This window comes from Antechinus flavipes, chromosome 4 (assembly GCF_016432865.1).
Source record: "Antechinus flavipes isolate AdamAnt ecotype Samford, QLD, Australia chromosome 4, AdamAnt_v2, whole genome shotgun sequence".
Classification (NCBI taxonomy): Eukaryota; Metazoa; Chordata; class Mammalia; order Dasyuromorphia; family Dasyuridae; genus Antechinus; species Antechinus flavipes.
In genome coordinates this window covers 177,316,951-177,332,539 of record NC_067401.1, presented here as the reverse complement: position 1 = coordinate 177,332,539, position 15,589 = coordinate 177,316,951, and the positions used below count along the sequence as shown (strand labels likewise).

At 34.4% G+C, this 15,589-nt stretch overlaps 1 protein-coding gene across 3 annotated transcripts in view; it reads right to left on the bottom strand.

Moving 5' to 3' along the window:
• ARHGAP44 (Rho GTPase activating protein 44) overlaps positions 1-15,589 on the bottom strand; it is a 176,024-nt gene that overhangs the window by 32,450 nt on the left and 127,985 nt on the right. For 2 of the 3 annotated variants that reach the window (XM_051995581.1, XM_051995579.1), the window contains exons 15-18: positions 15,276-15,367; positions 13,193-13,373; positions 7,291-7,308; positions 6,069-6,290 (exon numbers count right to left, since the gene is read on the bottom strand). In XM_051995581.1, coding sequence (XP_051851541.1) covers positions 6,069-6,290; positions 7,291-7,308; positions 13,193-13,373; positions 15,276-15,367 — 513 coding nt within the window. The remainder of the gene's footprint in view (positions 1-6,068; positions 6,291-7,290; positions 7,309-13,192; positions 13,374-15,275; positions 15,368-15,589) is intronic. The other variant, XM_051995580.1, reaches the window with a different exon arrangement.

The following is a 15,589-nucleotide window of genomic DNA, read 5'->3' as shown; positions in this document are numbered from 1 at the left end:
TTGTAAAATTTTTTCTTTAATCTGAAAATTCTGAAGTTTGGCCACAATATTCCTTTATTTTAGGGTCTTTTTCAGAAGGTGTTCGATGAATTCTTTCAACACCTATTTTCCCTTCCGGTTCTATTACTTCTGGGCAGTTCTCTTTGATGATTTCCTGTAAAATAGTATCTAGGCTCTTTTTTTCATCATAATTTTCTGGCAGTCCAATGATCCTTAGATTATCTCTCCTAGATCTAGTTTTCCAGATCTGTTGTTTTTCCAAGTAAATATTTGACATTTTTTCCCAATCTTTCATTTTTTTTGGTTTTGCTTGACTGATTCTTGATGTCTCAATGAATCAGTCATTTCTATTTGTTCAGTTCAGATTTTTAGTGAGCTATTTTCTTCATTAGCTTTTTTTACTTCTTTTTGTATATGTCCAATTGAGTTGTTTTGCTCTATGGAATTTTTTTCCATTTCACTAATTTTTTTTTTTTTTTAGTGAGTCATTTTCTTTTTCCAATTCGCAAATTATGTTTCCCTGCACTTCTTGGGAGTTTTTTTACGTTTTCCAATTCACATTTCAGGAAGTTGTTTTCTTTTTCCACTTTATCAAATTTTTCTTTTAGTGAGTTATGTGCCTTTCCCCATTTCTCTTCTAGCTCTCTTTTAAGGTTTTTAATAGTCTCTTCTAGGAGAGCCTTTTGTATCGGAGACCAACAATTGTCTGGAGACTGCTATTAGTCTCTTCAGGGTTGACAAGGCGTTCTCTTTCTGTGTAGAAACTATCAATCATTCTTTTGATTTTTTTACTCATTTTGTTAAAGCCTGTAAGGTCTGCCTTCAGAGCCAGGAGGTTACCAGCTTCCTCTGCAGAGCAGTGAAAGGTATATGGACGGGTAGCTGTCCTGCCAACGGGCTACAAAAAGCAGCGAGGTACTGGAGTGCTCTGGGAAAGAGTTCCCCACCTGAAAGTAACTCAGGCCTGCAGGGCCAAGCTGGGACAATACCCTTCAAAGAACCTCTGCTGTGTGAGATAAAGACTGCCCTGGGGCTAGACACTTAGCAGTGAGAGTTTCACTGCCCAAGCCAAACCCTGCCCTGGGGCTATGGGTATTAGCTGCTGAGCAGTGAATGGATTTGCAGTGATCGGAAGTGTCTGCCCCGAAAGCACAGTCAGCAGGGGAGGTTCTATTGCCCCAGGCTGAGCCCCCCACTGTGCCATTAGAGGCTGCCAAGTTGTGCCCCACTGCCGTGCAGATTTGTAACTGCCCCTGCAAAAGCCCCGAACTGCCGGATGTGGCCGCAGTGCTGCAGTAAAGTCTGCCTGAGTCACTTCCGGGTTTGAGGGGTTACAGCCAGATCTCGTTAGGTTCTGGCGTTTTTTAGAGGCTTTAATTTCTCTGCCAGTTTACTGCTTTGTAATCAAGGCAGAGCAGTTAGCCTATAGCAGAGTTGTCCCTATAACTTCTCTAGCCACAGAGATCATCTACGCCCGGTCTGCTCAGGACGATAGCTCCTGCTGCCTTTGCTAGTCTGTTCTTGGCCCCTCAGGACAAACCTTTCCTGGCGATCTTCTGGATGGACTTCGGCTGGTAAGTTGTAGTGCTTCTAATCTTCATGAATTTAAGCAGTAAAGAGTTATTTTTGAGGCTGGATTAAATAGTTGGTTATGAGGGTAATGAGAGGAGCTTAGAGAGTTGTGTGTGCCTGCTCCGCCATCTTGGCTCTGCCTGTCTCTTATTGCTGTAGCTAACATTTCTAGTATAATACTGAATAATAATGGGGATAATGGGCATCCTTGCTTCCTCTTGGATCTTACTGGAAAGGCTTCTAGCTTTTCTCCCATACAAATTATGCTTGCTGGGGAAGCTAGTTGGTATAGTAGATAAAGCACTAGCCCTGAAGTTAGGAGGACCTGAGTTCAAATGTGGTTTATGTGTTTGTGTGGGCAAGTCACTTAACCTCAATTGCCTCAGCAAAAATAAACAAACAAAAAAATCAAATAATGCTTGCTGATGGATTTAGATAGATACTATTTGTCATTTTAGGGAAAGTTCCATTTATTTCTATGTTCTATAGTGTTTTTAAATAGGAATGGATATTGTATTTTGCCAAAAGTTTTTTTCACATGTATTGAAATATGTAATATTATGATTTGTGTTTTTATTATTGATATAGTAAATTATGCTAACATTTTTCCTAATGTTGAACCAGTCCTGGTATAAATTCTGAGTATAAATCTCCCCTAGTCAAAGTATATAATCTCTATGATCTCTGATAATATATAATTGTAACCTTCTTGCTAGTATTTTTATTTATTTTGCATCAATATTGACTTGGAAAATTGGTCTATAGTTCTCTCTCTCTCTCTCTCTCTCTCTCTCTCTTTCTCTCTCTCTCTCTCTCTCTTAATTTAGGTATTGGCACCATTTATGTCATAAAAGAAATTTAGTAGAATTCCTTTTTTTTTTTTTTTGGCTTCTTTTCCCAAATAGTTTATATAGTACTGGGCGTTAATTGTTTTTTAAATGTTTCATAACATTTGCTTGTGAATCCATCTGGTCCTGGGGATTTTTTCTTAGGAAGTACGTGGATAGCTTTTTTGATTTCTTTTTTTTTTTTTTTAAGGGTTATTTAAGTATTCTATTTCTTCATCTGTTAATCTCAGTAATTCATATTTTAAAAAATATTCATCTATCTTTCTTAGATTATTATATTTACTAGCATATAATTGGGCAAAACTGTTCCTAATAATTGCTTTAATTTCATTGTAATAGGTGGCGAAATCATACTTTTAATATTTGGTACTGGTAACTTAGTTTTCTTTCCTTTTAAAAATTAACTCATGGTTTATTTATTTTATTGGGTTTTTCACAAAAACAGCTCATAATTTTATTTATTAATTCAATGGTTTTCTTATTTTCATTTTTATTAATTTCTCCTTTGATTTTTAGGATTTCCAAATTGATTTAATTGAATGTTTTAAATGTTCTTTTTCTAGTGTTGTTTTTTTAGTTACATAGCCAATTCATTGATCTGCTCTTCTCTAGGTTATTGATGTTTGCATTTAGAAATGCAAAATTTCCCCTAAATACTGCTTTAACTACATCCCATAAATTTTGGTATGCTGTCTCATTATTATCAACATCTTCAATGAAATTGATTGTTTCTAAATGGGTCCTTTGACTCATTCATTGGGATTAGATTATTTAGTTTCCAAATAATTTTTAATCTATCTTTCTATGGCTCTTTATAAGATATAATTTTATTGCATTAGTGTCTGAAAATGATTCATTTAATCTTTCTGAGAAAAAGATGTATTCCTTTCTATTCCTAATCTATTTTCTCCAATATCTTTTGCGATATTCTCTTTGTTTTCACACATGATTACAACTTTGGTACAGATTATCATCACACTGTATTTGGACTATTGCAATAGCCTTCTAATTGATTTTCCTATCTCAGATCTTTCCCTCAATCTAATTCATCCTTCATTCAACTGACAAAATGACTTTTCTAAAGTACAAGTCTGGCCACGTCCTCCTTTATAAATTTACTCTCTTTGTAATTTTACCATTTCTCAATGTAATTCATTTAGCTTTTCTTTTAGGTTATTTAGGTTCAATTTCATTTGGCACATATGTTTTATATATCACAATTAATTTTTTTTTTTTACCTTTCAGCAAATTGTAGTTTTTCTGTTTATCTTTTCAGTCTATTTTTTCTTATCTGAGAACATAAATACTACCTCTACTTTTTTGAGTTCTGCTGAAGGAAAAATGAATTTTGTTCCAGGTCTTTATTTCAACTCTATATGAAACTTTTTCAAGTGTTGTAAAACAACATATTATTGGCTTCTGCTTTTTTATACATTTTACGCCTAAATTCTTCCCATTTGATTTAATTATGCTTTTAATTGGTTTTTCTTTTCCATCTTATTTTCTTATCTTCCTTCCTCTCTTTGCTCTCTGGCTACTTTCACAGGAGTATGCTGAGTACCAGTGGTCTACGTTTGATGCAACCAACTTCCCCTCTCCCTGCTCCTCTTTTCCACCCCTCACTAGGACCCACATCACAGCTTCTTATTCTTTCTTTCAGTTTATACCTTTCTTCCCAATCTACTTTCTAAGCGAGATGTTCCAATTCAAACTCCTGCTTCACTTATTTAGGTCCTTAAATGTGAGGTGATTTGTCACTGGATTCCAGCATGGCAAAAGCTGCAAGAATGTATAATCTAGCATGGTTTTAATCTCATGGACCATAATTTGATTATGGTCACAAAAGAGACAATATGCAAATTTCTATAATACAACATAAAATAGAATACTTTTCCCTTCTCTTGGATTCAGTTTCTTCTGCTGCAAAATAAAAGGATCAGATTGAGTCCCCTTTGGGTCCTTTTCACCTTTAATGGACAATGAACAACTAAGTGTATTTTTTTCTACTTCTTTGAATGATTTTCTTACCTCCCCAATTTCCTTCTCCTTGAAATTACCTTATATATACAATGTACACATTTTGTATTTAAGTAAACACATGTGTAGTTTCACCTGCTAGAATGTAATCTCTTGAGGATAGAGACTGATTTGTTTTTCTCCCTGCATTTCTAATATCAAGCACAGTTCAGCCACAGAGTAAGCAATTAATAAATGTTCATCAATATATAATTCCTGTTTTGCTTTTTAAAGAGGTAAGGCTAAGTTAAAAGAGCAGAAGACATGATATGTCCTTCTTTGGTGTTCTAGAAGGAAGGAGGCCATGTGATATGCTGGAAAGAGTATTGACTCTGGAATTAGAGGATCTGGGTTCATATCAAGTCATTTATCCTCCCTGGGCCATATTTTCTTTTTCTGCAAATGAGAAGTTGGATTAAATGATCTATGAGGTTCCTTCAAATTCCAGATCTATGATCTAATAACCTGATTTTACTTTTCTTTCAAAATGAAGCTAAAACCTGAAAAATCTGAATAGATTAATCTAAGGCAAAGTAATGGGGAAAGGGCATCAGATTGGTACATCTGTCATTAAATTTGTTCCCTCACTAATCTTGAGAACATCATGATCTCTTGGGGCCCTAGTTTCCTCACTTATAAAATAAAAAATACCAACCAAAACTTTTTTTAAAGTTTTAGGTGGGAAATGGCTTTGAATATACAAATATGTGATGGTATTATTATAAAAAGCCCAATCCCCTTCTCCATAATAGTTTTAGGACTAATCTCACTCTAATCACATAACAGTGTTATTAAAAACTTGATTAGCCAGGGGACATGTGCAGTTGCCATCTGTTGACTTGTGGAGAAACCAATTGTATTTGCGACAATATAAGGGCAAAATTATTACAATATTCACCCAAGATATCTCATCTGCAAATTGAGAGATTAGACTTCACAATTTTGGAATTCTAATTTAATGATGAAAACACAGCATAAATATCTGCCAAGCAATCAAACATGGAGCACTCAATTTCTTGAAGTATTTACTGGGACATAGCTAGTTTAAGGGAGAAGGGGAGTGGTGGTAGAAGGATTTCTCATTAAACATGAAATCACGTAGATATGGTCTCAGGAGCTTTGCTTAATTAGGAAATGGGGGAAACAATATCTAGAAATTACTGTTAACTAGAAATAGAGAGGGCAGCTACATGGCACAATGGATAGAGTATCAGCCCTGAAGTCAGGAAGACTTGAGTTCAAATGTGATCTCAGACACTTAACTTATAGCTAGGTGATCCTAGGCAAGTCACTAATTGCCTCAGGGGAAAAATAGAAACATTAATAAAATATTTTTTAATCTATGAAAATTATAAAAAAAGAGAGAAATATGAAATGTAATTTTAGCTTTAGTAAAAATACTATCTTAATAAGAATGAAGATGTTGAAAAGCTTCAAATCTCCCTTCAGGAGAACTTCTGAGAAGATTATTCTGTGCTAGACTTCTGAAAAAAGTCATCCACAAATATTTTAAAAAGGAAAAGTACCATAACTGGATCAAAAAGTCACTAAATGGGCATGCACAAATAGAGGAGTCACACTTTAGAGCAGTTCAGATCTCCCCCACCCCTAGTGATCTTCTTTCTTACCTACCTAGTCTGTTCAGCCATAGACGGGGAGCCAAAGTTAGTTGGAGAATGGGAAAAAGTTGCTGAATTGTCCAGTAACTCCTCAGGAACTGGTGATTGGGGTGGAACAGCAAGGTCAGAAGGTGGAGCAGGAGGCTGCACAGTTGGTGGAGTACAGGATGATTTTCGGGTGACAGAGGAACCTCTTCGGGCCACCCAAGATGTATCCATAACCCTCACACCCATGCTGGTTGGGGAATGATACAAAGATACATGCTTACCCTTCAATAAAATTACTAGTAGGATCCATCCCCCCAACAAAGCAGAAACATTAAAGCACATCTGCACAAAAGTGAAACACTGGCATAGCCTGAGGGCACCCTTCTTGCCTGATCCTAGGAAACAATGCCATAGTTACTTCTGAATTGAAATGGGAATTAAAAGCAAGTTTTCCTACCCATCCACTTTTCTGGGGCCAGCCAATGACAACACTTATTTCTGGAGGTTTCAGTAAAGAGTTGCCTTCCTTAGCAGGAGGAATTAAAGATAGGATTGTGGTACATTAATGTTCTGCTACACTCAGCTGGCCATATTAAGAGTGTATTGTGCCAATCTCAAACTTTTCCTCACAGAAGAAGATGGTTTGATAAGATTTTTGAGCAGAGGAAAGGAAAATAAATGGACAATACAGATTGAACCTTTAGGCTACCCCACAAAAAGCATAAACATCAAAACAATTCTTTTTTTTTTTTCCCCTGAGGCAACTGGGGTTAAGTGACTTGCCCAGGATCACATAAGTAAGAAGCGTTAACTGTCTGAGCCAAATCTGAACTCAGGTCATCCTGAACTTCAGGGCTAATGCTCTATTCACTGTGCCACCTAGCTGCCTCTTCAAAACAATTCTTTAAAGCCTGGTAAGCTACAGAGCAAATTTAGCAATTATGTATTGACCTCTTGATGTTGGAAAGTGTTCTTGAGTGAGTGTCATGAGATTTATAGTCTATCCTTTATGGCTGCTAACTATATGGCTTTGGGCATGTCTTCTATGCCTCCATTTCCTCATATGCAAATTGGGAGATTAAACTTCACAATTTTGGAATTCTAATTTAATGATGAAAACACAGCATAAATATCTGCCAAGCAACCAAACATGGAGCATTCAATCTCTTGAAGTATTCACTGGGACACAGCTAGCTTAAGGTTTAAAAGGCTGAACATGATCCAACAGCTATTAGCAGATACCATACCTTTGGATTTTCCTAAGGCTGCATGGACAAAAACATACAAATATTAGTGTCAAAGAAACTAAATTTTTCTCTGGGTGAGAAGGCTATCCCCAAATAAAGGAGCCCCTATCAAGAATATGAGTATATAATATACCCCTTTACTCACTTAATTTTGTACTTTGTATGTAGTCAAAATTTGTTTGCCATTGGTAATGGTGAAAATATCCCATAAATCAATACAGATTCTTGTTGAGACAGTGTGGTTGTGATGGGGATGCAGGAGGAAAGAGGAGATGGTTCAGTAGGAAGAGCCATATACTTTTAAATGAATTGACTTTGTAAATTTTCCTTTAATTTAGATCAAAGTCAGATAGAGAAGTGTGAATGAAGACTGATTCATGTATCTCCCTGGCCAAAAAGTCATTTATTTTAAAAAATTAATTCACAAGGAAAGAAATACCATTGTGTGCCTTCACACAATTGTGTGTAACTCCAATACCCCCAATTTGGGGCATCAATAAAGGAAAAAAGAATCAAAGACATATATTTACCATTTTTACATTCAAGCCAAGAACTCTCCTCTCCCAAAAGAAACACTCAAATATATTGAGAACAGCAAAACATACTTTCAATATTTAAAACTTAAGACTAATTGACTATAAATGGAACTGTGGATGGGAATAGCATCTGGGGCACAGATTACCTTAGAGAATTTTCGTTTGGCATGCCTACCATAGTGGGAAAAACACTGTAGATGTGTGATTTCCAAAAAGAGAGAGAATTAAGTTAGGATAGAAATTTTTGCCCAATTATGTATTTGCCTTAATTTTTTTTTCTCCTGGAAAGCAGGGATAAGGATTAGTAATATCATATTCTGGCCACGTCTAAGTAAATTTCAAAATTGGAAGAATATGAACAATTCTACTATAGAATATCCTAAACCTCTTGACTCTTACCGAAAGTAAGTCTTGATCAGTTTTGAGGTATGTTGTAGAAAGAATTCCTAATCAGGCCTGGATAGAATTAGATTACTCCTGAAGTACACATATCCAAATTGAGGTCTATGTTCATCATAAACAATACATTATTTTCCACTTCCCTACTTGTACTAATGCTCTCCTTGACAAATGCCTTATATTTAACTACTTTGGAGATATTTGTACTTATTCTCCCCGAACACACATATGTGTGTATATATATATATGCATATAAATATATGCTCATGTTTATGATATATACAAATATCAATATAGTACTTCAACAATGATACTGTATGAAAATATTCTGATGGAAGTGGATTTCTTTGACAAAGAGTTAACTCAGTTTCAATTGATCAATGATGGACAGAAGCAGCTACACCCAAAGAAAGAACACTGGGAAATGAATGTAAACTATTTGCATTTTGGTTTTTCTTCCCGGGTTATTTTTACCTTCTGAATCCAATTATCCCTGTGCAACAAGAGAACTGTTTGGTTCTGCATACATATATTGTATCTAGGATATACTGCAACATATTTAACATATATAGGATTGCTTGCCATTTAGGGGAGGGGGTAAAGGGAGGGAGAGGAAAAATTGGAACAGAAGTGAGTGCAAGGGATAATGTTGTAAAAAATTACCCTGGCATGGGTTCTGTCAATAAAAAGTTATTATAAAAAAGTATTTAAAAAAACAAATATCAATATAGCTAAACATAAGGTTTTATTACTTATATAAATATAAATAAACATACATATGTATGTACCTGTATTTATTGTCTCCCCTATTAGATTGTAAATAAGTTCAATATAAATAGGGATAATTTCATTCTTTGTACCCTTTGCCTAATAGTAAGCTATCTGGTTTATAGTAGTTACTTTAATAAATACATGTAGATTGATTAATTTATTGATTCAAGAGTGAGACATAGATAGATATACATTGTTCCTCACAGTAAATAACACATATATATTATTTACATATATATATATATGTATATATATGTATGTTTGTCATTCAGTTAGTAATATATATATATATATGTATATGTATATATATATATGTATATATATATATATATGTATATATATATATATATATATATGTTTGTCATTCAGTTAGTAATGTTCAACTCTTTGTGACTCAGTGGACTATACTGTTCATGGGATTTTTTTGGCAAAGAGGAGTGGTTTCTCATTTTCTTCTCCATTGGATTAATAGAGATTAATCCAGTCTTACTTGTCCAAGGTCATATAGCCAGCCAAAAAGGCTGAACTTTCTTATATTGAACTTTCTTACTTCAGGCTGAGCATTCTAACCACTGATGCCTTCTAGAAAAGTTAGAGAGCATCTAGCTATGCATGTGTGCGTGTACAAGTGTGCATATATATATATATATATATATATATATATATATATACACATATGCACATATACATATATATGTAAATGTATATGTGGAAATATATAGATTTACACACATGAAAATATGCTCTTACCATGGCAAAAACTAGAAAAGATTCTTGAAGTTCTTTTAAGAAATAAACTTTCTGATAGGCAAATTTCCCTGAATTATTCATTGAGAAACCTAATCCCAAAGATTTCAGATTCAAAATTCAATGTTGTCTTGAATACCATGACACCAATTACAAATTTCATTGTTTCTCCATCTACTCTGATTCTGACTATAAAAAGAGCTATGCTGTATTTATAAGGGCATTCCACTTCATAATATCATTTCTGATAGTGCTTTGGTTGTAAACTGTGTTGATTCAATCAAATCCTTTTAATAAGAAAAAAGAGCAAAACTACTTCAAAGTTGATATTAACAAATAGCTACAAAAGTCAATGGTTTCTGACTGCCCTTGCCATTCCCCTAAACTAATTCTCACTCTATTAGGTACAGGATAAATTTTTCTGAACTTTCTTAAAACCTGTGGAGCATTAGTTATGAAACTAGTTTTATTTTTTCTTGGGATATTTAAATGTCCATTTCCTGAAAATAACAAATCTATCAGTGTAAAAGATATTGAAATAGTTGTATAAGAAGAACATTTTGAATAGACAGCCATCAATCTTTTAAATGATATGGCACAATATTTTTAACTGAATCTAATTTTTTTTTTGATAATGACAATAATGTGCACAATTTAGTTAGTGGGTATTGTGTATTTTGAAATGCATATCGTAAAGGTAAAAATTTCAAAACCATTGACATTAAAGAAGACATCAATATAGTACAAATGATTCTAACTTGCTAGTGAAATTTAATTGTTTGAAGAAAATTGAATTTGAAACTCATTTAATAATGAATATCTATGAATTTTTGACATAGGTTTTTTGGGTACCTTTGGATCACAGCTATCCAAAAACATATATTTATGTATTTAAAACATCCAAATGTATTCTAGACATGGAAAGATTTAAAAAGAAAAAGCCAGGGCATGGATCGTATTCAATTAGTCAGAATTGTACTTTTATTTACATTTAAATAAAATTCTTAAGCAATTAAGAATTTACTTTATATGAGATAATAATTTGGTTATATGTAGTGAAACCTCATATACAGGATGGAAGATTGACACAAGAAACCATAAATCAGAATAAGTGTTAAAATGACGCTTGAAAGATTGCCAGCACTAGATGTAGCTAGCTCCAGAGAACTCTAATAGTGGTAAAAGTAATCTAGTGATTGTTCATTATTTCTTCACTGTTTCTTTCCTACTGATAGTTAGTGAACTGTTAGTCCCCCAGCTATAAGATGATCCAAATGTTTTGCCATAGGAACCAAACCTACTGAGGGTCAGAGGGCAGGAGAAGTAGACTGATTAGATTAAAAGACACAAGAAGCAAATGTGAACCAGGGCTCTAACTCCAATGTCTTCTGAGGCTTTGATCAGGTTGTAGGTGCTCTAAACAAAGATTATTAATAATTTTTATCTATATTTTTAGATTTTATTTAAAGCATTTTAAAGTCCAATCATGAAAATGGGACTAAAAGATCAATTCCCTAACAATAACTATTGTTTCACATTTACACAAATATCAGAAACTCTTCCCTGAGATAACTAAAAGACTATAGATTTCTGATACTTTCCCAGTTTATTCTCTAATTATACCATATCTCATTTTTAACAGGAAGGGAAAATAAATAACTTCGAAATCTCTTAGATGAATTCCAAGGTCTCCAGTTAAGTCTGTCTGGTCACTTTGGAAAAGAAAGGTTTCCTTTTCTCTAGGAAAAAGTCTAGGCTTCCTATTTGGCCTTCTCTATCATCATATGGAAAATCCAGTTTATAGACATACAGAATTCATAGTGATATGTCTTTCTTTTTTTCCATTGGATTTCTTGACTATTAGTTGATTTATTGTTAATTGTAGTGTTTTTTTTTTTAACTTGCTGGCATATAGTGGCTAGGCTATTAATTAGAGTATAGCCAGACAGAATGTTATGCCAACTTGTAAATGGAAATACTAAAGAATATAAAGATTTCTCAGCATGTTTCAGTTTCATTATAAAAATTGGTTAGGTGATGGGGCATGAATCCCAAATAAATTTTATAAAACAGATATAAAAAGAATAATCCTTATCATCCAAAATAGTGAATAAATGAAATATGAGCAAAGACATAAAACTAAAAAAATCCCTTAATAATAATTTTGTCAAATAAGTAGATAATAGAAACAATAAAAGTTTACATTAAAGATGTTACTGATAATGAAACCAGTTAACAAGTCATTTTGTTACATTGTAACAAACATTGTGACATACATTTCTAATGGAGCTACCCACCTACCCTGGAGCTCTGTTTGGGGGATTGTGGGAAGCAATAAAAATTTCTAATTATTTAGATCTTACTAATAGTGCTTTGAAGAGGCAATTGCTTGGTTCATATCAACTTCTGGCTTAAAAAGAGAGGGGTGTAAGAGAGTGTGTGTGTGTGTGTGTGTGTGTGTGTGTGTGTGTGTGTGTGTTTAATCTTGGCTGTTCACTAGGGATAAGATATGCAGGGATAAGAGATGCAGATTGTTGCTTTTAACATGTTACATTGTAACAAAACATTGTACATAACAATGTTACATTGTAACATTTCTCAGAGTAAATTTTACATCTGTGAAAAATCATAATTAGTATTATTAGTAGATTAATAGAAAAATGCAATTAAAATATAAGATAATAAGCAAATTAGCAACCCATAAATAAGTACAAATAAGAAATCCAGAAAAATAGAGGCGATATCATAAAGTAAAGACTATTTTTTTTAAAGAAAATCAATAAACCATTAGCTAATTTGATCCAGAGAGGCAGGAAATCAAATTACCAAAAAAAAAAAAAAATGAAGAAAATGAATTTACAAGAACTAGTGAGGAAAAACAAAACACTGTGACATACCTTTCTAATGGAGCTACCCACCTACCCTGGAGCCCTGTTTGGGGGATTGTGGGAAGCAATAAAAATTTCTAATTATTTAGATCTTACTAATAGTGCTTTGAAGAGGCAACTGCTTGGTTCATATCAACTTCTGGCTTAAAAAGAGAGGGGTGTAAGAGTGTGTGTGTGTGTGTGTGTGTGTGTGTGTTTAATCTTGGCTGTTCACTAGGGATAAGATATGCAGGGATAAGAGATGCAGATTGTTGCTTTTAAACCTATTAACTAGTATAGATAATGCAGAACTCTACATAAGTTTTAAATGGGAGATTCACTTTTTCTGTAATTTTTGTTTTTTGGTTTTTTATCCTGACTGTTGACTAGTATGGGTGATACAGAATTCTATATAAGGTTTTATCCCAGTTTTATTAAATTATGTTTTTAGGAATTCAACAGACATTTGGATGTCTTTTAGCTGCTGTTAAGTTCTATAAACTTTCAATGAAACCTCATCTCTCTTATATCTCCTTCCCCACTTGCTTTTCCAAGGACTGAGATAGAAATATCTGATCATACCCATCCTTCTTGTAAAACTCCAACATCATATTATCAGTAGCCACACTGAGGGGTCGCCGGACTGGCTCAGGCTGTCGTTGATCAGCAGGATCCATATCAGGAGATGGCACTGAGCTGTAATTGGCATTGTGGTTCACATGTATAGGGCTCCCATAATTACCTGTTACATTGAACTCTATGTCTGCCAGAGAAGAAAGAATGGGTATGTAAAGCCTCATGTTCTATGGCTACCTCTCCCCACCCCTACTCCTTCTGATTGATGAAGGCAAGAGATATTTTCCCCTCTTGACTTCCTAAATAGAAAGTCCATCTCACCCATTCCCTATGCCACTAACTTTAGCCTTGCAATTCCATTTTTTCCAATAGGAATTTACTCACCAACTCTTCCCAGAGCCCACACAGTTAACAGTTTTCTATCTTTCCATTCTCACTTCTTCATATTTTTGGTCAACATCCCTACCCCTAACCTCTTTCCATTTTCCATTCTTTGCCATCAATAACACTCTCAGGATAATCAATAATTTATTTCTCAGATGGTGACATAAAAAGCAGAAATAACATGAATTATTTTTTTCAATGTTAGATTAATATGAGAGCTAGCAAGCTCAGTGTCTGATATCCATGTGGACCACTCTTAACTTTAGCAATACTATCTAATGAGGAGAAAAGTATGATTACAAAGTAATGTTACTAACTTGGCAACAAGAATAAAATTTAGAATTAGAAAGATTATAATTCCAGTTATCTTGGTTGGTATAAGGTGACAATGAATTCAATAAATATTAATTAAATGCTTACTATGTGCAGACACAGTGCTAAATACTAAGGATTGTAAGATTAAAAAAAAAAAAAGACAGTATCCACCCTCAAGAAAATTACTTTCTCTTGTGAAAAACAATAAATACACATATAAATAAATATTAAATATATACCAATTAAATACAAGGTAACTTTTGATGGGTAATAGAGGGCACTATGATCTTACAAAAATAAGATTTACTTAGGAAGTGATACCCGAGCCGGACCTTAAAAGAAGCTAGGTATTCTAAGGGATAGAAGGGAGGAGGGGATCATAATAAGTTTTGTGGGACAGCTTATGATATGTTATGGGCCAGAACTCTGTACTTAAAACAAGGATTCTTACAAGGTGCTAACTCAGTGGAGTTGATAAAGACAATGGTTATCTAGTTTAGTATGGTGATTACTAATTCTCTAAGTTCAGTATGATTGATTAATCTTACAAAAAATAATGGTTTCCTAGTGATATGATTGGCTTATACTCAGCATGATGATGAATGGATTTAACTGTAATAGAGCATATAAGCTGGGACAAACTCAGCCAGGGCAGGAACCCAGAGACACATTCATTCCATAGTCCACCTTTGTGGTGGCTAGAGGCTGAAGCACAAGCCCTCAGACTCAGAGACAGATTTATTCACTTCATCTCACACCTGCACTTCCCCCCCCCCCCCCCCCCCGAGACCAAGGCCAGTCTGAAAGGCTCTCAAGAAAGCTAGCTGGGCTCTAGCCAAGGAAACTAGACTGTGAAAGAGATAATAAAGGATTTGGACTTTAACACCTGGATATTCTCATGGTGATTACTGAACTGAAACAAAGACTGGTCCAGAGACCTCCAGATAACCAACAAGAACATTACAATGATATATGATGGGATGGGGAACTTAGGATGATGGGGGGGGCGGAACTTTAATCAGGTAAATGTACCTATAAACTTCAGTTCCTATAAATGCAGTGTAGTGAAATAGAAAATATACTAGATTTTTTAAAACGCAAAGATTTGGTTTTTGTTCTGCTATTGTGTGACTTTAGCAAAGTCACTTTCCTCTTTTGGTCCTCAGTTTTTTCATTTGTTAAATGAAATGATCAGTTTGGACTAGATTATGCCTAAGAAATGACCTTTCTGATATACCTGAAAGTGGGCATGATATAGAAAATGCTTGAGGTAGCAATACATCATTTTCATTGGCCTTAGCAGTGATTCTTATTTTGTCCTAAATTTCTTGTCTTCTATTGCTGCCCACCAGACACTGGTCTTCACAAACTAGCATTACCCACTACATACCTCCAGGGAAGAACCATTCAGCATGTTGGATGATAGGCTCAATGATTCCAACGATCTGCAGAGAAACTGTAGTCATCATCTCAGTAATATTCCTAAAACATACAACAGAATGTTATGGACAAAGGAAGGCAGAGATGTCTTGGGAGCTCCAAGAAGCATTACTTATACCAAAGGCATAGAATCTTTGGTCAAGACTATGTCTGAGAAGACAAGGTGTTAGGAAGAACCTTGCAAAAGTTTTCTGTTTACTTTGCTAGGTCTCTTGCCCCTACCATGGAAGCTTACTACTATCTTGATACCCAAGCTAACTTAGT